Below are 22,312 nucleotides of genomic sequence, written 5' to 3' on the forward strand. Positions count from 1 at the left end.
CCATGAAATTCGACTGCCCCTCAAGCTAGCGACTCTCGATCAGAGGTTCCCCTACTATGATAGCAAAAGTTTCATGCTCATAACTTAACTGCTACATGACCTAACCTTAATGATATAAATACACAATAAAACATTCATGGAATAAACAGTCGACACATCTAAAGTTTAGAACCTTTTTTTTTCATGTAAGATTTGTATTACATTTTTCAAAAGTTTCTTCAAACTTATGTCATTAATCAAATATAATGTTATTTAAGTTTGACATAAATTATAATACATGTACGTGTACATTTTGTACTAATAAATAGTATTTGTGAAAAATAAGTAGAGTTACAATTAAATCATGAGAATAAATAATCTTATTTATAATATGTGCTGTACAGAAAGGAATTATAAATTTTTACAAACAAACGTATCAAAATTGAAAAGGTTGGTATCGTTGATTTCATACTTTAAATTTATTTTCTATAAAGAATGTATTTACTTTTAGGCAGTACTTATATCTGCATAAGAAATGGTATTCTACGGAATCGAAAATTAGTGAAGGATGCGAAGTTCCGTTAGAAAATATACGTAACTTCAGCATTATAGCGCACGTCGACCATGGCAAGAGCACTCTTGCCGATAGACTTTTGGAGATCACGGGAGCGATAAATAAAAATTCTGGGAAACAAGTATTAGACACGTTACAAGTTGAGAAAGACCGTGGGATTACGGTTAAGGCTCAGACAGCTTCTCTTAATTATATGTATAAAGGAACTAAGTATCTACTTAATTTAATAGATACACCCGGTCACGTAGACTTCTCTGCTGAAGTCCATCGTTCTTTGGTTCCCTGTCAGGGAGTTGTTCTACTTGTTGATGCAAACGATGGAGTGCAAGCACAAACAGTAGCTAATTACTATTTAGCTATTAAACATCAGTTGGTTATAATACCAGCAATAAATAAAATCGATTTGAAAAATGCCAATCCCGAGAGGGTAATAGAACAGTTAGAAGCATTATTTTCCATAAAAGAAGAAGACATTTTAAAAATATCTGCCAAGCTTGGTACTGGAGTGGAAAACATTTTAAATGCTGTTGTTGAAAGAATTCCACCACCTGATGCATTTAGAGATATGCCATTTAGAGCCATAACGTTTGACAGTTGGCATAATAAATATAAAGGAGCTATTTCTTTAATATATGTTAAGGAAGGATCGATATTGGTAGGTGAAACCATTAAGTCACTGCACAATAAAAAGTCGTATCAAGTTATGACTCTTTCAATGCTAACGCCTAATGAAGTGTCTGTAAAAAAGTTGTAAGTGTTAATTTCTATTTTTTATAATTTTATATGCACTGATCGAAAGCTGATTATCAAGTTAAAAGAATTAAATTCTAGTTAATTAGATTTGCAGGGCAAGTAGGATGCATCGCGTGTAATATGAGATCTTCTAAAGAAGCATTTATCGGTGACACATTGTGCGGAAAAGATCGGTCTACAGAACCTCTTCTGGAGTTAAAAACACCGAAACCAATGGTTTTTTCAGGAGTGTATCCTACTGATCAGTCACAATTTGATGCAATGAGAGTCGCCATTGAAAAGTTAATGCTAAACGACAGTTCCGTGTCTATTGCCAGGGATTTTAGGTATGCTTCGTAATGATTTCATAAGTTGGTACGCGCAACATTCGCATAGGAAAGAGTAAATCTGATGCATTTTTAATTTAGCATTGCACTCGGTCAAGGCTGGAGAATTGGATTTTTAGGTTTATTACATATGGAAGTTTTTATGCAACGTTTGGAGCAAGAATATGATGCTCAGCCTATCATTACTGTACCTAATGTAAAATATAAAGCAACGATACATGGTGCTAAAAATATTAAGAAGCACGGTGGCTCAGAAATTACATTTGATAATCCAGCACATTTCCCTAATCCACAAATTGTAGTTAAATTTTATGAGCCCATTGTATTAGGAACTATTATAACACCAGGTATGTACTTAGCAGTAACACGTTTATTCTCATAAGTGTAATTATTAACTGGAAGAACTTCTTGAATTATTTCAATAGAGAAGTACATGGGTGAAATATTATCTTTATGCTTTGAGAAACGAGGAGTGGAACAAGTAACAAAAAACATTGCAAACGACAGACTGATGCTTCAATTTTTACTGCCATTAAATGAAATTATTGTTGATTTCTACGATTATCTAAAAAATATGACTTCTGGTTATGCTAGTTTTGATTATGAAGAATACGGATATGAACCTACGGAACTAATCAAGGTATTTGTATTCACCTTATTTTACTTAATAATTAATTTCCTGATATGTTATAAATTCACATTTCATAGATAAATATTGCTTTAAATGGCAATACAGTGGAAGAATTAAGTACCGTTGTACATGTCAGTAAAGCTGTTCAAGTAGGTAAAAAATTATGCGAAAAACTGGTAAACCTTATTCCACGTCATCAGTTTGAAATAGTCATCCAAGCGAAACACAATTCAGATGTCCTCGCAAGGGAAACTATAAAACCATACAGAAAAGATGTAACAGCAAAATTGGTAAGAATCGTTTATTACATTCTATGCGTACTTACAAACATCCTCATTACTATTTCTCCTATTTTAGTATGGTGGCGATGTCACAAGACGAATGAAATTGTTAGCACAACAATCAGCAGGAAAGAAAAGGATGAAAATGATTGGAAAAATTTCTATCCCACGAGATACATTCATAAAAGTGCTTAAAAGATAATAAAATTATTTAAACTCAAATCCTGTTTTAATCGAAAGATCACCGTAGACACTTTAATTACAATTTCCTAACACAAGAAAATGAAACATTCTAATATAATTAAGTTATTTATTTATAATACAAAATACTTTATCTTTCATGATTTATTTGGACAGTTAAACGCTTTAGTGCAACGTATACACACTTAGTCCATTGATGTCCATTTTCTTCGAAGATGTATACTGTTACGAAGATGTATCATTGATTTATAGAACTCGACGAAGGATCAGACAATTGATGCGCATTATTCGAGGAAACTGTATTTACAGAATTAACATTCTCTTGTTTAAAAGTCATAGCGGTATTAAGATTAATATTGATTACAGACGTAGAAGCTGGGTCCTGCATATCTAACTGGCTCTGAGCAATGTCTTGTAGGGCAGCTTGGATCCTTTGTAAAAGCGCTTCTCCCTGTTTCACGACTTCTTCCAGTTGTTCGCCAGCTTCTTGATTCTCTTGTTCGAGGCGACTAAGACTCGCGACTTGGAGTTCTTGCGACGATTCTTCGCTTGGCAAACTCTCTATCAAAGTATCAATGTCTTTCGCGCATCTCGCTATTAAAGTTGCGAACAGTGCTGCGTAATCTAAAGCGAAACGTTTACGCAAAAGTACTAATAAGATCAGTAAAAGGAAACACTTAGTTTACACGATAATTACAAAGTAACAGTACCTTCTTGAGGTTGATGCGGCTGAGGTGTTCCCACACGATCGAAACCAGGAAACTTACTAGGTGTCGAATACTGTTGTAAAATACCCACGCTGTTACAAAAATGTTCCGCTTGCTATAACAACATACTTAATTAATAATCATATTCATTACTGCACATAAAATAAAGAACAAGAGGTTACTTTACTTGATTTATAGTATCCTGCAACTGTGTTAGACGATCCGCCATATTTATAAACTTTGTTTGTTGTTTTTATTATTATTTTTATTCACTGTTAAATGTTATTCCAGTGTTTAACTCATCGACAAGCAACATAAACAAATCGTACAGTGCATAAATTCGCCTCTTATCACTCCAGTTAAAATTCACACTTTTCAATGTTACAATATTCTTCTGCTTCCATTAATTAAATAACTTTTACATTGTTCCAGAAGCAGTCATTAAAGATTTATAAATGCTGAATTAATATGAAACGACAACAAAATGCTTAGTAAATATGAACTGCTTCTCTAAGAAGTGTCGAACTTAACCTCAATACAACAGGTAGAAGTAGGGGAGGGGGTAACTTTTCACGAGGGGAGTGTCACTAGCATTCTCACCCTATATTATTTATTTTATATTTTTATTGAAACTAAAAAACACGATTTGAATGAACTCAGAAACCATAACCTCTAAATCATGAAATTTTGAGAAATTTTGGAAATGTTCTATTTAACATATATTTTAGTTATAACGTTAAAACTTCTGTCGACTATGCACATTATTCGAGGGGATAAATTTTATGGCGGTAAAATTTGTCTCAAGGTCACTTTGAAATTCCAAAGACAGTTATTTTTTAATTGTAATTTTGTATTAGTTGTTTTATAATTTTATAGAGGTTAAAACACAATTTAATGATTTATAAGTATACTGTTGTACATCAAGCAATTTAGAGAAATGATAATGTATCTTGTGTCATTAGTATCATTGAATAATTTATGGATGTGCAGTTATTGAAATGTATATTTTGTAATTTATATTACTGAGAGCAGTAAAGCTAGGTTTTGGTAGAAATCCATGAGTTCATTAATATGTTAGATAATTTATAATTTATAAATATGTAAATTACTTTAAATATAGTATAAAATATAATATAGGTTATAATATATTATATTACATTTGAAGTAGTTGAAAGCAATTTAATTAAATTGAATTATAATATTAATATATTATATTATATTATATTTAAAGTGTATTGCATTTAAAATATAATATATTATATTACATTTAAAGTGTATTGCATTTAAAGTAATATAATATATTGTATGAGTATTATTACAATTTAATTTAATTTATTAAGTATTATATATTATATAATATATATAATACTTAACGTGTCGTTAGCTGAAGGGAAGGACACCAGAAAAAGAAAAGGTACGCATATTAACATAATTTAGCATTTTCCATTGCATTTTATAAAATGTTTACATGGGGAAATATTTACAAAAATATGAGTAGGATATGATGAAGTGTAGAAGACAGGAAAAAAGGATGAACAATATAATTTTATGAACGATTTAATTCAAGGTACCCCGACACTGAGGAGCTCCACATAGGCAAGGAATTTTGTCGTCTTCCAAAGGAAATTTATAATCGTATGTAATTTCTTCATTAACTCCTATTGGCTGTTTACTATAGATTACAATTTTCTTTTGGCTCTCGATCGTAATTACTTTTGCATAACAGTTCGGCTATAATACAAAAAAGAGAAAAATTAGAATTTCACGCTAAAGATAATAGTAACAACAACAACGATAATATCTCTTTCTACGCTCATAATCGATAATAACCCTAATTACTTACATTGCAGCTATGATTAATAAACCGTGCTAAATTGCCACACTTTGTTGCGTCAATAATTGTATCTAAATCAATACGGAAAAGATAAGAACTACCAATGCCAGTAGCTTCATACTGAGACTCCCTTAAATCGGCAACAACTGGCCTAACCATTTGGCCAACGTATTCGATGACCATTTCATCAGCTGCGATTGGTTCCATGGCAAACAGTCCCCAGTCGTGTATTCCAGATTTGGCAAATTTCAATTGCTTTTTCCTAAACTATAAGGGTTAAACAAACATGGTAAGGTACACGATGATCATCAAGTGTTACGTGTGTAATTAAAGTGAATGATTTGAGTCGCACTTTCAACTGATTGAATTTCAGAAGGTCGCTGTCGGTGTCGATACCGAAGGCCGTTAATAATCGACGTTGATTGCTTCGGGCTTCGCGAGATAGAGCTTGCATTTTACCAGTTAAAGCTTTAGTATTGTTCTTTGGACCATTCATTGTTCCATCGCCACCAGCATATGAACCATTGTTATCTTCAACGTCGTGACTCCGTTGTATACTCTGGGCATAATGATGCTGCAACAAGTAAACAATGTTAAAATGAATACTTCATGCTTGTATAATTATTATACTAAGCCGTAGTTAATATAATATATAATAACTAGTACGTAAAGTAAAATATACGTATAATAGCTAGTAAGTGAAGTAAAGTAAAATATGTATATAATAACTAAACGTAAAGTAAAATATACGTATAATAACTAAACGTAAAGTAAAATATATACATACAATAATTAGTAAGTGAATGTTAGTAACTAAGGTATAATTATTCTTTTATATAAAGGTTATACCTTGTGTTTGGCTTTTTCTCGCAAGTCAACCTTATAATATCCTTCTGTCCTTGCACTTCCACTTGCATGTAGCCGCAGTTCATCTCTTTTTCTTCGTTTAGCAGGACTTGGAATATCTGTTGCTGGATGATCCACCCAGTGGGTGTCATTCAACCAGTATCCTTGACTATCATCAGCTAATAAAGCTTCATAACTTCGTCTTAAATATTCCACATCCTCTGCGTCTATTCCTCTAGTTAAAAATTCATACAAAATAGCCATTTCTGACATAAGGTCACGTTCCTTGTATGTCATAATTGCTTCCTGTACAACTTTCTTGGGGTATTTTTCATAAACAAATTCATTCTGAATATTCTCCTTTTCACCTTCATGATTCTGATGAGTATGTATCTTCGTGTACTTGTTGTATTTCCGTTTCTCCACTTTGTGAGTTTTGTCTTTACCCTTAGCCAATTTAATAATCTTCGAAGGCTTCAGTTTCACAGGCTTCACTGGCGCTGGAGGTGGACGCGCCACAAATTCTGTGATCTCTGATTGAGATGGTGGCAGCGAATAAGAATGTTCCATGTATACTTGTGAAACTTGAGAACTACGCAAGCTTGAATTTCTTTGGCCATTTAATCGAAGGTCAGCTTCAGCTTGATACCTAGTTAAAGCGTAACAATGTAATTCCCTACTTTAATTAGTTTAACCCTTTGCACTGAGAGGTGACTCTCACCGCTTGATTGCACACAGTGAAACTATAAAATGTGATATTTAATATTACACCTTGTACGACGCATCAGTTTGAGAAATATTGGAATAGCTTTGTTCGAATTAGTTTCACAAAATATCTAGCATAAAACTTCTGAGTGCAAAGGGTTAATACATTAATACGCAACACAATAATGTGTTTGACAAACCTCAATCTTCTAATTTCTAAGCTCTCTTCCTCCGAGTCAGTAGTGGGTATCTCACTAAACATTTCAATCTTCTCCGATTCCTTCAATATAGGTTCATCATTGATGTATTTAGCAGACATAGTTTGAAGTGCTCTAATAATATTTGGTTCCAAAGGTCCAGGACTTCTATGTCTTATAATATTATCTTGTCCAGCTAAGGTTATTAAAGCTTCAGCTGCAGAATTCTCCATCTTCTGCATATCACGAGGCTCCTGTTTCACCGGTGCTGTAGCAATGTACATAGTCTCTGCTGCATCCTCCGTTTCATCCTCAGCAACCTTCACTTCTGTGTCCTTAATTACTACTCTAGGTTTCTTGAAGTGTTCTTCACCGATAGACTTCTCATTTACATCTTCGACTTCCTCCTTCTTGTCTTCGTATCTTAATGGAGACGCAACAGGTCTACTTTCATCTTCGTATTGTGGGAACTCGTTGGAGTTTATATCCTTTATTTTGATATCTGGTATCGGTGTCTCTCTGCCAGTTGGAGTCGGACAATCCAAAGACCTCTGTATCGCCAGTTCTGTTAGAATATCAGGATCCTCACTATTGCAAGCCAAAGGACGATGATCTGACACACGACTATCTGTATCTTGCTGAAAATAAAAGGGTAAATGTAATGTGTTATTACATAAAAATCAATTTATTAATCATTTTCTAATGGATTCAACGTATTAATTACCTCATCTTCGAAATTCCCAGAACACACTTCATCATCGGAACTATCATTTGAACTACTGGAAGATTCACTGCAGCTCATCTCATCGCTGCTGCTTTCACTTGATGACGATGAGGATGAAGATGATGAGGAAACGCTTGGGAGAGAAGTAATTGGCCTTTTAACTTTCTGTACAGACGTTAGATCAAGATCACTGTCGCTTTCTATAATTTCAGTATCACCATGACCAGACTGACGACTGTCTTCATCTTGTGGCAACGGACTTGGAGCTTTAATTTTACGCTATGATATAAATATTTCATTATTATACAAAAAATCATTAAAATTGTAACAACAGAAGTATACAGGGTGTTACCTTTAACGCAGTACATGGAGTGTACAATAGATATCAGTAAAAAAAATGTTGAAAACAGTTTGTTTTCATGTCGAAATCAAGGTCACCTTGTGTTTTATAAATAGGAACACATGTTTTTTTAACCATATCGTAGATCGTATCAAATCACATATTGTATGATATTTTTACTAACATATTACTCGAGTTACAGTAGTGGAAATGTGAAATATAAGCTTTCTATTGTATTTGACCTGAAGACACTGTAAACATTATTTGGCACTGAAGTCACTGATCGTAAACATGGAATTTTATTAATCAGACTGCTGCAAGCAGGTGAAAAATTGTGTGCTGGGTCAGAGGTAACACCCTGTATATCTTACCCCGAGAACCACTAATACGCAGTAGAAGTATATATTTTACCCTGAAAGAAGGCATCTTTGGCATACTAGCTCTAATTCCCAAACCAAATCCATCGTAATTAAATCCAAGCGGTGTTGGCTGTTCTAAAAGCAATGATATTCCTTGGGGTTTCGGACCTTCTTCCTTATTACTATTATTAACAATAGCGTTGTCTCCTCCTTGAGTTTGACTTTTCTCAGATTTCTTTTCGTCCCACCATACTTCGAACAATTTGAATGCGGTATTTTCAATCATTTTCTTATTAAAGTCCCTTTTCAAAATTTGCTTCAATTCATTTATAACTCTGTTTAACACTCCGTTAATAGTAGGGCCCTAGATTTTTAACGATGCTTTGTTATACGTACACATTCAGTATCATACACAATGCATAAACGATTGAAATAAATATACCTGTGGATTATCTTTCGTAATGTTATGATTCGCCATGGCATGAAGTCGTGATTGAAAAGACGGATAATAATTTGCTCCTTGATGATTTCCCACTGCTCCAGAAAATGGCGTAGTATTGGGTTGACAATGGCTTTGTAAATAAGTTGTTCCATAAGGATACGGGTATTGAGCTGGTCGTGGCCAATGGTACATGTCGTTAGTGGGATAATGGGTTAAATGCCCAGGATAACCAGCTCCTGGATACAACTGATTCGCAGGTTCCGTTTGAGCTATCACCTATATATTATAATTATAAAATTTACCACACTTAATCCGAGCATCTATAATATTATTTAACCTTATAATCACCTCTTCGATTTTCTCATCCCCTGAACTTAACGGACTTAACGACATCCTATCGTCATCAGGTGGAGGAGGAGGTGGTGGTTCTTTCGGTGGTTCTGGTTCAATTTCATCTGGCGCGGGACTATAACTTCCAAGCAATGCTTCATCTTCACTTGAACTTATAACACTACCTAATTCTTCGTCAACAGAAAACTGATTAATGTTGTTCTCGTGTATTTTCCACCTTTCCTTATTCCTTTCTCTCATTTTTTCAAAACATGACTTATACGTTTCGTGCGACAAGAAGGGACTCGGAGGTTCTGAAAGCATTTCATTGTCCGCGCTGATAGACTTTTTTTCATCTTCAGAATCACTGCCAAATTGCAGAAAGGGTGGTGCCATTCCTCCTGCTTTATCTTTCAACAACATAGCAATTCTTGTATCCAGATCCAATGTTTTGCGAGTTTCTACTGGTGAATCTCTCGAAGAACTTTTTGTGCCACTCTGAGTTTCTTTTTCCTTTTCCTTCTTAGGAGTTGAGGAGTGATGCATTTTTACATTAGAAGCCTTTGTAATCGGAACTACATTAGAATTAGAATTATCTAAATTTGTTCCATGCTGCACAGGCCACATAGACGACGACGCATAACTAGCTGGTCCTGTATTATTTCCCCACCACATACTTGAATTTTGTTGTATTGGAAGATTCTGCGATACATTCTGAGGTATATTTGCTAGATAATTGTTAGGAGGTTGATGATGGTAACCGCCATAATAAAAATCATAGTTTGTGGCTGGAGTAGAATTCTGAGAGTAATTATTAGAATAATTTAATTCGCTAGGTGCAGTACCGTAGCCTAAATCACTTCCAGAATTACCACTGGGAGTAGGATAATCTCTATACTTGCTGTATCTTGAATTTTCTACATACGTATCTCTGGATTTGTCTATACTCGACACTATTTTTTTACTACTTCTGAAATCCTCTCTGTCTTCAACGATTTTGTCGATAGGTGTTTGTTTCTCTTGATCATTTTCAGGCTTCAATTCTTTCTCTACTTTCTTCTCCGGTCTCTTCTCTACGGTTAGCTCATCATAGATTTTCTTGCATTCTTCCCCAAATGCATCTAAAAACACTTTTAAGACTTTCCCCATCACAGATGTATTATTTAATTTTTCTACGCATGCTTTCGAAGCTTTCGTACTTTCAAACACCACTCTCGCAATTCCAAGATGCTTGTTAGTCACAGGATGGTAATAAACGGTAAGTTCCTCTACAACTCCAAACTTCTGAACCATGTCTGTTAGAAAAGTCCTATCGATATTGTCATTCAGATGACAGAATGTTACTTCGAGCGGAGGCGGTTCACCACAATAATTGGAGTCAATTTTAAATCTAGGTACAGGCAAGTCGAGCTGCTCTAAACGTGTCCATATTCTCGTTAACTGCGACCTAGGGTCTCGTGGTTGAACCTCAGGATAAGTCGGATCTCCCGGAACCATGCCATCGTACCTATACAACTTTGTCGCACCTTTGACTAAAAACGGATCAACTAGTAACTTATAATTTCTCGGCTTCTGGGGTGTTTGTACAACAGACGTGTCTTTCTGCGAATGCGTCACATGAGTGTGACTATGCTTCGACGACTGATTAGAGTTCTGCGATGCACTTTGCAAATTCCCATGAGAATGACGGTGACGATGCGAGTGCGCATGTGAATGTCCATGTCCATGCCCATGTCTCTCCATTCCGTTCATTGCCTCCGAGCATCATCCATTTATGTAAAATGCTACAACAAATGAAATTCCATAATTAGACCAACTCGAAACCAACCAACGCTTTACCATTAACAACGATCAAAACATTAACCCATTCTAAAATACACACAGTGCGTAACACGAAACCATTACTACAAACAACCGAGCCACCATTATCCTCAAAGACTACTTCGAATCCACAAAACAACAACGAGAACTCAATGAAAAGTTCCCAAAAAACTTACATAAAACTCCACTTTCAAACTGAAAATACACAAAGCACAGACTACCACAGCGAACGCACCGCACGACGAGAAACCCTATTCCCACCTTCAACTTACGTCCAGTTTGTTTTTGTTGTCCTGATAAGTCGCTTCGCTGGTTAACGCGAGAAATTCATGTTTCAACGGAACATAACCTCAAACGTATCGCTTTTAGGTTGGACTTTCGCGAGAAGAAACGACGTGGTGAGCATCTCTCGAAAAGGATTCTTCGCGGAATATTCCCAACGTTTCTGTTGATACACGGGCTCCAGCGAAGCCCCGGTTTAGCGCGAAACAGCCGTCGAGTTTCGTTCGGGTACGTTCCGGTTTTTTCGCAACCTTGTAATTTCTCGGTTCGCTCACGCGACGGTGTATTCCCTGTACGGACGTCGTTCGGGCATCGGCTCTCGGGCCGAGTCCCGTTTTGATTTCTTAAAAACGGTTTCTCGTGGGAAACACGGACGTCCGCTGGTGCCAGCTTCCCCGACAGACCAGCGCAAAACCAGCCGAATGTTTGACTGCCAGCACAACGCGCTGCGCCCTGGTCCCTCCGGATCTCGACTCGCCGTCCGCCGCCGACAGGAACAACGGTGCGCCAGCCGACCAGCAAAACTTATCTCACAGCCAGCCGCGTAAAGTGCGCCCGATCAACCTCAGCGGGCCCGTCGCCTCGATAAAACTGTGCAAACACACTCGCGCGACGCCATCCTTGTTACGAAGACCGTGACGGTTCCTCGGACCATTTTAAATCGTGCGAGTATTTATGGTAGACGGATCGACGGATATTGTTGTTATCCGTTGGAGGTAATTCGCGTCATAAAATATCGTTACGCTGAAATCCACCAAATGAGAGCTCAAATTGGTGACCGAGGCAGGTGTTTTACATTTTTTCCCCCTCGCCGAGTACGCCCGGACGCACGAGTGTTATCGCCGTTCGAGAGATCGTCGAGAGTCTCGATCAACGCTGGCATTTTGTATATTTACCAATGATCTGCAAAGGGTAATTAATGTTTAACGACGGTATTGCAAAATAAATTGCTCGAAATCTTCTTCCCCATACGACGAACGGTGTTTCGGTCGGGCATTGGCTAACTAGGCTCCGACGGAAATTCCTATTGGCGAATCGTCTCGCCGCCTGCGAAGAAAAGTGCGCGATATCGTGTGCACACGTACAGTATCAATCAAAAGTGGTAATTCGGTGGATTCGAATGGATGATGGGATTGAATTAATCGTCGCTATGGAAATTGTTGTGTGGTGCGTGCAGTTTGTTTTGGTAAATAAATAGTGTGTTGAATTAGGTTAGGAAAATGTGTACTGGAATTGTTATTATTATATTATGTTACTAATATTATGATGACGTAATTATTGTTATAAGATAATTGTTTTTGTAAAATAAAATAATAAATGAGATTGAAAAAATATATATTAGAGATTGCAAAAATGTATGTTAAAATTATTATTTGCATTTAGTATTGTTATAAATATTACCAATATTCATGAAATTAATAATGAAATTAATTGTTACTATGAAAGTAATTATATAGTTAATACATGTGATTTTTTTTGTAAAATAAAATAATATATTAAATGAGATTGAAAAAATATAAATTAAATGAAATTGCAAAAATGTATATTAAAATTATTTGCATTTAGTTAGTATTATAAATATTACCAAAATTATCATAACTAAAAAAAATATTAATATTCCTATAAAATTTGAATTATTTAAATATTTAATAATAAAAGATTTACGATGAATTATTTAAATATTTAGTAATAAAAGATGTACGATTAGCTTTGTAAATATTTTTCTGTTAAATTATAATATTTAAGAATAATTATTTTCATGAGAATTGTACCTAAAGGTGCTTAAGGTTAGGTAGGAATTTGAACTGACATTAAGGATGGTACGCGAGACAGGCGACTCCGACGAATAATTCTGGTCGCTTTATTTCCGAAGTATCACAGCAGAAACCTAGCTAACATACTTGCCAGTGACTTAAAACATTCTTGTAAAATCGAGATAGAACTGTACGTTTAAAAATGTCTTTTCTGCAAAGTTTCCTGACACGTTACATTCCAACCGTGAAAGCGGAAGACGACGAACTGATCGATCCTCAGAAAGTGCTTCGTGTAAGTTGTAATTATTACATAATATATTTGTTATAATTATTTCGAATCGTTTTTCTGAATTTTCGAAATTAGAGGAGAAATCGTGAAAGTTATTACTGTCATTATTTTTATAGGATATGAGATTTAATGAATAAATGAACTTGATAAGAATTCATTATACGTGTGATGATTTTTTCTGCAGGAAAAATGCTCCAGGAAGAGTGAATGTAAAACTTTGCAAGATAAGCTTAACACTTGTAATGATCGGGTCAATTCGAGAACTCAAACAGAAGAGACGTGTCTCGAAGAGTTAATCGATTACGTAGAATGCGTAGATCACTGCGTAGCAGAAACGCTGTTCAGTAAGCTTAAGTAAGATCACAACGGGACGTAATCTCGGTTAAGAGGATATTATCAATTGATTTGATGTATTATAAATATACAGTTGTTACTAGGAATAAATAATGATTTATCGAAAGGCGTCAACTCTCAATGATATTCCTTCATCTGTATTTAAAATTTTATAACTATAAATTTAACAAATGCTCAACAAGAATAATTATATGGTACATATATAAATGAAATATGTATAATATATAATGTGACTGACACAGACTCGTACAGACTCTCCATTATTCCCTATGAAAAGTGCTCGTGGAATGATGTTCATTTTATTTACATATGAATGATTTTATTATTTAAGTCTTTCTCTCATTCAGCGCCTACTTGTAATACATCAAAACATACTGCACAAACACGCACTGGTTTATTCAATCCAAACTTTACAATCGGAACATCGCAACCAGAACATTTATTGCACAAAATTCTACCACAGTGGCGGCTAAAAAAAAGAAAAGAAAGCGTATCAAATTAATCTTTCTCGTGCGATCGGTAATATTTACAGATTTACATGTAACGTAAGATGTATACCAGTGATGCTTTCGCATTGTGATAGAAAATTTTGTACCGCACTCCAAACATAAATCTTTGTCTGCCCACGGCGCTTCTTGCGTTAAGGAATCCAGCAGTCTGTATAGTAACTGTTTCGTCGCTACTTGATAGTTAAAAATTGTAATGCCTTCTTTATTCATGGAACCCAAGCATGCGCCAGCCTTCACCAGTGTACGACACAGCTGACCGTTGCCTTTCATATAGGCGATTAGTAACGGAGTATTACCCTCCAGATCTTCAATACAATATTAAGTATAATTTAATTCATCGTGAAATAGTGTATAAAAGGTATGTAAAGTTAAGCTCGGACATGTTGGCTACTACTCTATTAACCCTTTGCACTCACATAGTCATCGTTTCATTTGACAGAGAAAAATTATAAAATTCTATATTCAATATCAAGTATTATGTAATGTCATCAGACATGCAATATTGAAATACAATAGTTTTAATCCTTCATTCGTGTATTATTTCTTTTAATAGCATTAAAAATTTCATTGAAAAGTTATGAATATATTTAGCGAAGAAACTTTCGAGTGCAAAGGGTTAAATAGCTATAGCAACAGTGACGCCTTGGTTTTGACACATTGTTGTTACTTGTTGAGATTACTTGATGGCTAAGCTGAGGAATTCAATTGATCAGTTTTCATTTTTTAATTCTTGATATTTTTGATTACTAATTCACTGTTCGCCAATACGGTTACAAGTAACCAATAGAAACCGTAGAACTGTAAACTAGAAAAACACCTCTTACTTCTGCGCCATAAATATCAAGACATCTCCTAATTAACTATGCTTGCTTAAATTTCACTAAAATCTGTACGATTAAATTTTTAAGACTCGTTCCCAGTCAATGAAAAGAAAGAAAACAGGTATCCGATAAAGAAAATTTCATTTTCCACAGTTTAGTTCTATTTTTATAACTGCAGCATTAATGGAGTTATTTAATTAGTTTAATTAAATTAAATATAAATGCCAAATTGATCAAACTAGTCCAATTTGTGTCGTGTTTGGACTCATTTTAACCAGGAGAATCTTAGCAATCCATTAGTGTTACATTTATGAAGATTACTGAAAATGAAATTTTTTTTCTCTCGACCCTGTAATTTTTCACCTTGCGGTCTGCCAACACGTCTGAGCTTGTTTATACTTGCTACGTGTGTTTGTACCTGTTTTGTTAATTGGATATTGTGACATGCATTCCAAGAAAAATTCACATATAGTCGCAGCATTGTCTTTTCCACATCTAGCTAACTCGTGTAAGGGATTTCTTCCTTTAAGGTTCACTGCCTCTGCATCTAACGTACATTCAGTCAAAAGTGTTCTCACTACGGACACATGCCCTTCTCTTACAGCCACGTGCAGGGCATTGTCGCCATCTGCATTTATCGCATCGAAATTAATGCTGTTCTACAAAAAAAAAATAGTGTCTGTTATATATAAATTCATATTTATAAATGTGTACCACATACTCATGAAATTCCCATTTCTTTTTATAAAATAACTGATACGTTAATGTGTAAAAAACATTAGTGTTGTAGCAAAATTATCTGAAAACTTGTTTAACCTTTATAAATCTTGTTTGCCACATATCGTACTCTTAACTACTTGGTAAATCTGGAAACTCTATCAGTTTATTGTAATCGAACTCCATCTAATTTTGTAAAACTATATGAAAATTGTATAGACCCTCTATATGAACAGTAATACCTGCAATAAAGCAGACACGACTGCAGCGTGACCTGCTTTTGCTGCAGCATGTAATGCAGTGTTCCTATTTGCATCTGTGTCATTGACCCGTGCGCCAGCTAAAATCAAACTTCTCACTAACATCTCATTCCCAGAGATTGCAGCTAGATGCAAAGGTGGAGTTTGAGTGACATCGTGAACTCTGGAGTTCACGTCTACCTGTAGAATGATAATTATTTGATTACGTAAAAGTGTTCTTTCGTATTTACAATATACGTATGTTTGAAGATTATGTTTACCTGTATGGATAAAAGGAAGAGTATGCTCTCCATATCGTTCTTTTGGATAGCAGTGTGCAAAAAATTCCTGCCTTTATTGTCGTATTGTTCAGCAGCCTTGGGTAGTCGTTCCAATATTGCTTGCGCAGCTTTATTATTCCTAAACGTTAAAGCTGTTGCAAATGGCGTTAAACCTTTTTTATCTCTTTTATTTAAATCTATGTTAGGGTGACAAAGTAGCAGAGAAATAATCTGTGAGTGTTGATTTTGTATAGCAACGTGAACTGGAGTTTTGCCTTCTGCATCTCGAGTGTTCACATCTGCGCCATGTTCGATAAGGGTTTGAACAACTTGTTCTAAGCCCCATTGACAGCATAAGTGCAACGGAGTACATTCATCTCTCGCCTCATCACCACCTGAACCGTCTGGACCAGGTCTTCTCGGTGCATTTAAATCACAACCACTGAAATGAATATCGTTCCAGAAATATATTCTAACCTTTCTCTGTGAATGCGTACTTTATTTTCCACCTCACCTTCTCACAAGGAATTGTGCAATATCTTCTTTATTGTCATCAATCGCTTTGTGTAATAATGTTTGTTGGCAACCGTCTGGACCGAAGTTCCAGCAATCGGTGTCAGCTCCGTATTTAACCAGGATAGATGCTATATCCTCTTGATCCGAGTCCAGTGCATCCCACAGTGGGCACCCTACGGAAGTATCTACACCTCTTTTACAAAGAGCTTCTACAACTTCGCCCAGTCTACAATGTACAGAGAGTTGTAACGGCGTCTCTCCACTTGCAGTCCTAAATAAATTAGTATTCTATTATATATCTTAACGAACAGCTGAAAATTTAAATATGCAACTAAAGTAATGGTGTAACAATTTTATTTCTGAAAAATTCGAATTTTATGTCTCTTCTACTTTTTTGATATTACTTAACCAGTGACCTTGTGAATTTACTATGAAATAGTAGAACAGTGTCATAAAGTATATCAAAATTACATTAATGCGATAACTACTAATGTATCGTATCAAGTTTCTTATTTTGCATTTACTTTTATTAAGTTTCTACTATTAGCGAAACTCTTCTAATGAAAATGTAAGTAAATACGGAAACATTTACTATACGATTGAAATGTTCGCCTTATTTTCATCAGGAAAATTTCATAAATGTAGGTAATTTCATAAAAGTGTAACAGATATGTATCTGTGTGTTTATATCACTTTTGCATACTTGATTGATGTTACTGTCTGAAGATAGACGCATAACGAAATCTAAGCCTGAAGATAAAAGGAAACATTATTTGTTCAATCGTGATACTCTGCTCAGAAACATTTGAACGACCACTCTAAAATCTCTTGAAACTTCCTAAGCGTTAAAGTACTGTATTTACCTGGCATTCATGTCTGCACTGTTTTCTAATAAAAAGATAGCGGTTGCTGAATCCTCCTTTAATATTGCCTGATGCAATAACGTCAAACCCTCTTCGTTACACTGATTGATGTTTGCTCCAGCTTTTATCAAAGCCAAAACAATATCCTTGCCCTTTTTGAGCGGAGCTTTTATAGCTAAGCTCAAAGGCGTTTCGTTCGCCTTGTTTCTTAAATTCAACTGAGAACTTGAACCAGGGACATCTAATAATTCTACTACGATATCAAAATATAAATTTGAAACAGCAAAATGTAATGGCGCATCCCCAGTAAATAATGTCACTTCATCCAACGGGAAACCATTTTTCAATAACGTCTTGGTGAGAGTCTTCAAGCCAACTTTACAAGCTTCGTGTAAGACCGAGTATCCCTCATTATTTTTTGCCATCAAATTGTCTTTACTATAATCGATCAGAAACAACGCTGCTTCCTCTTTACTTTCTCTGGTTAAGATGTGCAGTAAAGTGTCTCCGGTATCTTTGTACACAGGATTAGGAGTCGCGCCTTTGGCCAAGAGTTTCTTAGCGAAGGATTCACAGAACGGTTCTGTTTTCATCGCGATACACAATGGAGTGTCATTGTCATTGGTAATTTCATCTAAATGTATATTTTGACATTTTAGTAAAATATCAAAAAGTAGTTCATTTCTTTCCCAAACACAACTATGTAAGGCAGTCCTGTAACAGCGTAAGACGATTATTACACGTATGTTACAAACATAACTTTCATAAGAACGAACCTAAAAGACCGTACCATCCTTTCTGATTCTGTAAATTAGGATCAATGCCAGCTTGAAGCAGCCGTGACCCGATAGCTGTCATGTTCTCTGAGTTATGCTTCGTCGCCAAGTGCAAAGCTGTACATCCCTCGAGTTCCTCAGGATACTTCACGTCCTTCGTGCTTCCCATAATCTTGACAGGTTCGCACAACTGTTGCACGCTTCCGTTACTTTCTAATTGTTCTATTAGAAACTCCGCTGAGTAGGAATCCCCTTTAAAAATAGCGGCTTGCAGCAAGGAGAACCCTCTCAAGTCTTTCGCGTTCAAGTCAGCCCCGTGCCCCACTAAAATACGAGCTAACGAAGGCTGACGTGTCTTTAAAGCTACCTCCAATGGCATTTCCCCTTTATTATCGACGGCGTTCACCGCCTTCAATAACTGAAACGCAACAATTAATTTCAATGACACTTTCTCGCTCCAACTGTCATGATGGTGAAAAACAAGTTGAGAGCCACTGTCTATGCGTAGGACGCATCAATGGTCACAATGACCGCCCCACTCCGACCGCCGAGGAGTGGGGGCGAATATAACTATTCTAACCGTCGCACACGTCCAACGGATGTACACATGCATATTCGCAGCGATACCTGTACATTTTTAGGTTAACGATACGCGAACGTAGGTGTGAAAAAGTAAGCGGAAAAGAATATGACGATTACATTCCGATACACCAGGAAGAGTGGTTCATAAGTGATAGAGAGAACATGACGTGGCGTAAACCACAGTCATCTGACCGCTGTCGGTTTCCCATGAAAAGAATAGAATTTCATATGAAACAGCGAGAGGCCAACCGAAATCCCGACGTTGCGATGTGACATTCGATGGACGATCGATTCAGTGCAATTGGAAATAAATTTCAGTGTTGACTTAAATATGTTTTGTACTATCAGACGCGAACGACTGAGGACGATGCATTGAATGATTCGTAAAAGTTCAATTATAAATTCGAGATTTTGTACGTTAGATTTGTAAGTCGTTTTAATCAAGTGTCTAATAAATTAATGACTCTCACAATACGTTGCTTCTGTAATTTATAATTCTTCTGTGGTACCTTCCCTTCTGTTTGAATGATATTGTGTTAGTGCATTAATGTTTATTGTGATTATGTCCTTGTAATTTCGTTTTAAAACTGTTTCAGATTTTAATGATGGTGCGTCGAAATATGAAAGAAAATTGAATGAAAGCGAGAACTGTCGATAGCTGACAAGAGTAATATACAACATATTCTTCTACGAAAGATCAAACGTAACTGCGAATGCCATGACTTTTCAAATAAGTTCAATCAAGATTGTTTTAATTGTAACAATTCTGTTTTATACATGTATGTATGAGATAATTCAATTTTGTCAACTGTGTATTTGTTATATCATTTAGTATTATGTTTATTTATGTGCTTGTTAATTACTCTTTCTGAATTGCTTAAATATTTGAAACTTTTAGACACCGTAACGCCAATAAACGCAGATGGAATTTCGTGCTTTAAATGCTACGCGTCGCAACCTGGACATGAACAAACTGATTTGTTATGTTCACAATTCGATGGAAGTGCTCGATATCAAGTGTACTGTCCTTCGTCGACTCTTTGCAGAAAGAAAACTGTTTACTACAAGTTAAAAAGTAAGTTCACTTTGCTTGGGAACCGTGGAAAATGTTACCGAGTAATTTTTAATATTTTACAGCATTGATAATAACAGCTGTAGAAAGGGATTGTGCACCTCAGAAACGTTCAGTTCCCATTTATAGTCATGAAGATAATAAATGGGAAAACAAAGAAGAAGTTGTGAAAACAGCGTACGAAGAAGGTTGTTTTGTCGGCGAAGATAGGGGAGCACCAGCAGGTCCACCAGAATATTGTTTCTGTAGTTTTCATTTATGCAATTCGTCTCAATTGATTAAAGCCACGAGTATGTATCATATTTTTGCATTAACAATGATATTACTATTTGTAAAGCTGATATAATATTTCAATTTGAAGTACTTATTACTGCAAGAGTATTAATATTTTTTTACACTCAATTAAATTTGTTGTAAGTTAAAATAACGAACATATGTGATATACAGATATGTAAATAACTATACCGAAATGATATTTTTAATAAATTGAATACTCATTTGACGATTTAAATACCATTACAGAATATTTTTGATGTTAATGCTTGCAACAGAACAGCGAAATGTATTTAAAGCAGGCTGTGAAAATGTCCGTATAAAATATGCATTCGTTTTACCATATTTTAATGTATAAATAATAAACTGATATCTATGTGTGTTGGAATAAATATAATTCAGACAGATTCAAAAACACCAACTTACCCCTGAATTGTTTTCCACTAAATACAAAAAAACTACATCTTCTCTCATTAATCGAACAGCGGCATGTAATGGATATTTACTTTTTGTTTGTAACAATTTATACAATAAGGAACCAGGCATTTCTTTAAAATCTTCTCCGGTCAGATCTTCCTAAACGTACAAAATTTCACATGAATTCACATTACAATTAGGAAAATGTTCTATAAAAATAGTATTTTTTTACCCAATGAGCTGAAATCAAAGAACTGCAGTGTTCCTTTAATTTCTGTGCCCCTAAATCTTCAGCAGCCGCATACAATTGTACGCAATCTTTGAGTCCCACAATTCCAATTAAATATTTCTCACAATGATCGACTAATTCTACCAATTGAAAATTAGACGCTGCTTTCATTAGATCCAACGTTAAATTTTCTTGAGACACTTTTCCCGTATAAATCCATTTCAACAGTACTAATCCAATATTCGAGTCCAAATTACTCCAATCTATAAAAACATATCTTATTGCTTATTAATATATAATTATTTGTTACACATAATAGAACTTCATTCGTCCAAACCTGTCACGAGATAAATTGGTATGAACATCTATAACACTCTTGTAATAGAAATTTATAAATAAGACTTTATTCGATAATAGGAATTCGAATACGCATCTATTTTAATCGAGTACTTGGATAAATGGGATTCTACTATACCTCTACTAAACCTAAACACTTTACCTAACGTAGTTACTTCACCAATTATCGAATCACTGAAGAAATCTGTCCTAGCAGACAATACGAATTTATGTGCTGGTATTTCCTGATCCGTTAACTTAATAGTAACATCACTAGAAAACAAAACAACTGCTTAATTATACTACAAAGACGTAACGTTACGATTCAATAAACTATATAAACCTGTAACGCTGTTGACCATACAACGACGCTATAGTCGCCAGAAGTTTCGTGATGAATCCAGATTCCTGTTTATCTGCAGTAGCGATAGCATACTCACGTTGCAGTTCTGTATTCGAATTGTGTAAGTTAACGTACTGTTCTCGCAGTAACGATAAATGCTGTTGCCACTTTTGCGCTTGCATCGAATCCTCTGAAATGCACGTAATCTGAAGTAGTTTGTAACGGACATAGAAGCGTCTCGAACTTACCCATTGCTGTAAAACTGTATCAAATGTTCCCACGATCGATGTAAAAGTTATTGCATACCCTTCGTTCACAGTGACTTATATTTGTTTGTCATAATTCGTTCCACACACTGATGCGATAAGAGGACGTCAACGATGACCAGAGCTCGAGGGAACAGATTTTTGGAAACGAGGACGACGTCTCGTTCACGCTTGGAAATGTGTTAATCAGATTTTATGATAAACCATACGCCCACACACAGCACTCATCACATCTGTCACACATGGATTTACAATATTTTCGTTTCCAGGAAAAATGCGGTCATACTTTCGGAAGACGGGAGAACGTCCTGCGATGGAAACGGAAAATGTTTGTTGTGTACAA

General features: G+C 35.4%; 6 protein-coding genes and 2 long non-coding RNA genes across 13 annotated transcripts; 5 read left to right on the forward strand and 3 right to left on the reverse strand.

Annotated features, from left to right (window-relative positions):
• The first annotated feature begins 34 nt into the window (after positions 1–34).
• Positions 35–2,832, forward strand: waw (Translation factor waclaw). The gene is made up of 7 exons (XM_031991194.2): positions 35–429; positions 491–1,303; positions 1,393–1,632; positions 1,714–1,979; positions 2,058–2,272; positions 2,341–2,553; positions 2,621–2,832. Exons 1-7 carry the CDS (start codon positions 344–346, stop codon positions 2,744–2,746), a joined length of 1,959 nt encoding a protein of 652 aa, XP_031847054.1. The 5' UTR covers positions 35–343; the 3' UTR covers positions 2,747–2,832.
• MED21 (mediator complex subunit 21) lies at positions 2,551–3,791 on the reverse strand. Its single transcript, XM_031991204.2, has 3 exons — positions 3,640–3,791; positions 3,456–3,567; positions 2,551–3,369 (listed from the first exon to the last, which is right to left on the reverse strand). The coding sequence occupies exons 1-3, from the start codon at positions 3,679–3,681 to the stop codon at positions 2,984–2,986; spliced, it is 540 nt and encodes a 179-aa protein (XP_031847064.1). The 5' UTR covers positions 3,682–3,791; the 3' UTR covers positions 2,551–2,983.
• Positions 3,792–4,391: 600 nt separating this feature from the next.
• Positions 4,392–5,808, forward strand: LOC116433282 (uncharacterized). Of its 2 annotated transcripts, none has more exons than XR_004236270.2 (5): positions 4,392–4,499; positions 4,837–4,866; positions 5,020–5,087; positions 5,303–5,575; positions 5,660–5,808. It is a non-coding gene; the product is annotated as an uncharacterized LOC116433282 (long non-coding RNA). The 2 variants fall into 2 exon arrangements; XR_004236269.2 differs by having other exon boundaries at positions 4,402–4,525.
• Set1 (SET domain containing 1) lies at positions 4,876–12,351 on the reverse strand. 4 transcript variants are annotated; one of them, XM_031991184.2, is made up of 11 exons: positions 12,229–12,351; positions 11,323–12,076; positions 9,248–11,013; positions 8,900–9,175; positions 8,510–8,821; positions 7,759–8,037; positions 7,038–7,672; positions 6,136–6,781; positions 5,639–5,860; positions 5,296–5,553; positions 4,876–5,183 (listed from the first exon to the last, which is right to left on the reverse strand). In XM_031991184.2, exons 3-11 carry the CDS (start codon positions 10,979–10,981, stop codon positions 5,010–5,012), a joined length of 4,536 nt encoding a protein of 1,511 aa, XP_031847044.1. In that variant the 5' UTR covers positions 10,982–11,013; positions 11,323–12,076; positions 12,229–12,351; the 3' UTR covers positions 4,876–5,009. The 4 variants fall into 4 exon arrangements, with proteins under 4 accessions (XP_031847044.1, XP_031847045.1, XP_031847043.1 ...); XM_031991185.2 differs by lacking the exon at positions 11,323–12,076 and having other exon boundaries at positions 12,229–12,342; XM_031991183.2 differs by having other exon boundaries at positions 11,323–12,342.
• LOC143175044 (uncharacterized) lies at positions 7,783–8,894 on the forward strand. The gene is made up of 2 exons (XR_012999648.1): positions 7,783–7,903; positions 7,971–8,894. It is a non-coding gene; the product is annotated as an uncharacterized LOC143175044 (long non-coding RNA).
• A 766-nt stretch (positions 12,352–13,117) lies between the features above and the next one.
• On the forward strand, positions 13,118–13,835 carry UQCR-11 (Ubiquinol-cytochrome c reductase 11 kDa subunit). Its single transcript, XM_031991224.2, has 2 exons — positions 13,118–13,378; positions 13,560–13,835. The coding sequence occupies exons 1-2, from the start codon at positions 13,289–13,291 to the stop codon at positions 13,731–13,733; spliced, it is 264 nt and encodes an 87-aa protein (XP_031847084.1). The 5' UTR covers positions 13,118–13,288; the 3' UTR covers positions 13,734–13,835.
• Positions 13,836–13,844: 9 nt separating this feature from the next.
• Positions 13,845–22,104, reverse strand: LOC116433286 (rabankyrin-5). The gene is made up of 13 exons (XM_031991210.2): positions 21,952–22,104; positions 21,704–21,893; positions 21,524–21,633; positions 21,028–21,287; positions 20,805–20,954; positions 18,466–18,869; positions 17,676–18,389; positions 16,811–17,083; positions 16,297–16,738; positions 16,019–16,216; positions 15,478–15,718; positions 14,288–14,543; positions 13,845–14,198 (listed from the first exon to the last, which is right to left on the reverse strand). The coding sequence occupies exons 1-13, from the start codon at positions 21,953–21,955 to the stop codon at positions 14,069–14,071; spliced, it is 3,372 nt and encodes a 1,123-aa protein (XP_031847070.1). The 5' UTR covers positions 21,956–22,104; the 3' UTR covers positions 13,845–14,068.
• On the forward strand, positions 19,017–20,783 carry LOC116433289 (uncharacterized). Of its 2 annotated transcripts, none has more exons than XM_031991222.2 (4): positions 19,017–19,459; positions 19,630–19,812; positions 19,932–20,108; positions 20,171–20,783. In XM_031991222.2, exons 2-4 carry the CDS (start codon positions 19,752–19,754, stop codon positions 20,449–20,451), a joined length of 519 nt encoding a protein of 172 aa, XP_031847082.1. In that variant the 5' UTR covers positions 19,017–19,459; positions 19,630–19,751; the 3' UTR covers positions 20,452–20,783. The 2 variants fall into 2 exon arrangements, with proteins under 2 accessions (XP_031847082.1, XP_031847083.1); XM_031991223.2 differs by having other exon boundaries at positions 19,017–19,446.
• Positions 22,105–22,312: the final 208 nt, after the last annotated feature.

This window comes from Nomia melanderi, chromosome 1 (assembly GCF_051020985.1).
Source record: "Nomia melanderi isolate GNS246 chromosome 1, iyNomMela1, whole genome shotgun sequence".
In the NCBI taxonomy this organism is placed as follows: domain Eukaryota; kingdom Metazoa; phylum Arthropoda; class Insecta; order Hymenoptera; family Halictidae; genus Nomia; species Nomia melanderi.

Excerpts from the sequence above, each read along its gene's own strand:
- waw (XM_031991194.2), top strand. The coding sequence starts at position 344 with ATGAGAATAAATAATCTTATTTATAATATGTGCTGTACAGAAAGGAAT. Across the intron at positions 1,304-1,392 it reads GAAGTGTCTGTAAAAAAGTT|ATTTGCAGGGCAAGTAGGAT; the intron begins GTAAGTGTTAAT and ends CTAGTTAATTAG. Across the intron at positions 2,554-2,620 it reads AAGATGTAACAGCAAAATTG|TATGGTGGCGATGTCACAAG; the intron begins GTAAGAATCGTT and ends CTCCTATTTTAG.
- MED21 (XM_031991204.2), bottom strand. The coding sequence starts at position 3,681 with ATGGCGGATCGTCTAACACAGTTGCAGGATACTATAAATCAA. Across the intron at positions 3,568-3,639 it reads TGCAGGATACTATAAATCAA|CAAGCGGAACATTTTTGTAA; the intron begins GTAAAGTAACCT and ends ATGTTGTTATAG. Across the intron at positions 3,370-3,455 it reads GCCGCATCAACCTCAAGAAG|ATTACGCAGCACTGTTCGCA; the intron begins GTACTGTTACTT and ends GTTTCGCTTTAG.
- Set1 (XM_031991184.2), bottom strand. The coding sequence starts at position 10,981 with ATGAACGGAATGGAGAGACATGGGCATGGACATGGACATTCACATGCG. Across the intron at positions 8,822-8,899 it reads TTACGAAAGATAATCCACAG|GGCCCTACTATTAACGGAGT; the intron begins GTATATTTATTT and ends TTAAAAATCTAG. Across the intron at positions 6,782-7,037 it reads TTAGAAATTAGAAGATTGAG|GTATCAAGCTGAAGCTGACC; the intron begins GTTTGTCAAACA and ends CGCTTTAACTAG.
- UQCR-11 (XM_031991224.2), top strand. The coding sequence starts at position 13,289 with ATGTCTTTTCTGCAAAGTTTCCTGACACGTTACATTCCAACCGTGAAA. Across the intron at positions 13,379-13,559 it reads ATCCTCAGAAAGTGCTTCGT|GAAAAATGCTCCAGGAAGAG; the intron begins GTAAGTTGTAAT and ends TTTTTTCTGCAG.
- LOC116433289 (XM_031991222.2), top strand. The coding sequence starts at position 19,752 with ATGACTTTTCAAATAAGTTCAATCAAGATTGTTTTAATTGTAACAATT. Across the intron at positions 19,813-19,931 it reads AACAATTCTGTTTTATACAT|ACACCGTAACGCCAATAAAC; the intron begins GTATGTATGAGA and ends TGAAACTTTTAG. Across the intron at positions 20,109-20,170 it reads TGTTTACTACAAGTTAAAAA|CATTGATAATAACAGCTGTA; the intron begins GTAAGTTCACTT and ends AATATTTTACAG.
- LOC116433286 (XM_031991210.2), bottom strand. Across the intron at positions 21,634-21,703 it reads TATGGTCAACAGCGTTACAG|TGATGTTACTATTAAGTTAA; the intron begins GTTTATATAGTT and ends TTTGTTTTCTAG. Across the intron at positions 21,288-21,523 it reads TGGTGAAGTAACTACGTTAG|ATTGGAGTAATTTGGACTCG; the intron begins GTAAAGTGTTTA and ends ATGTTTTTATAG.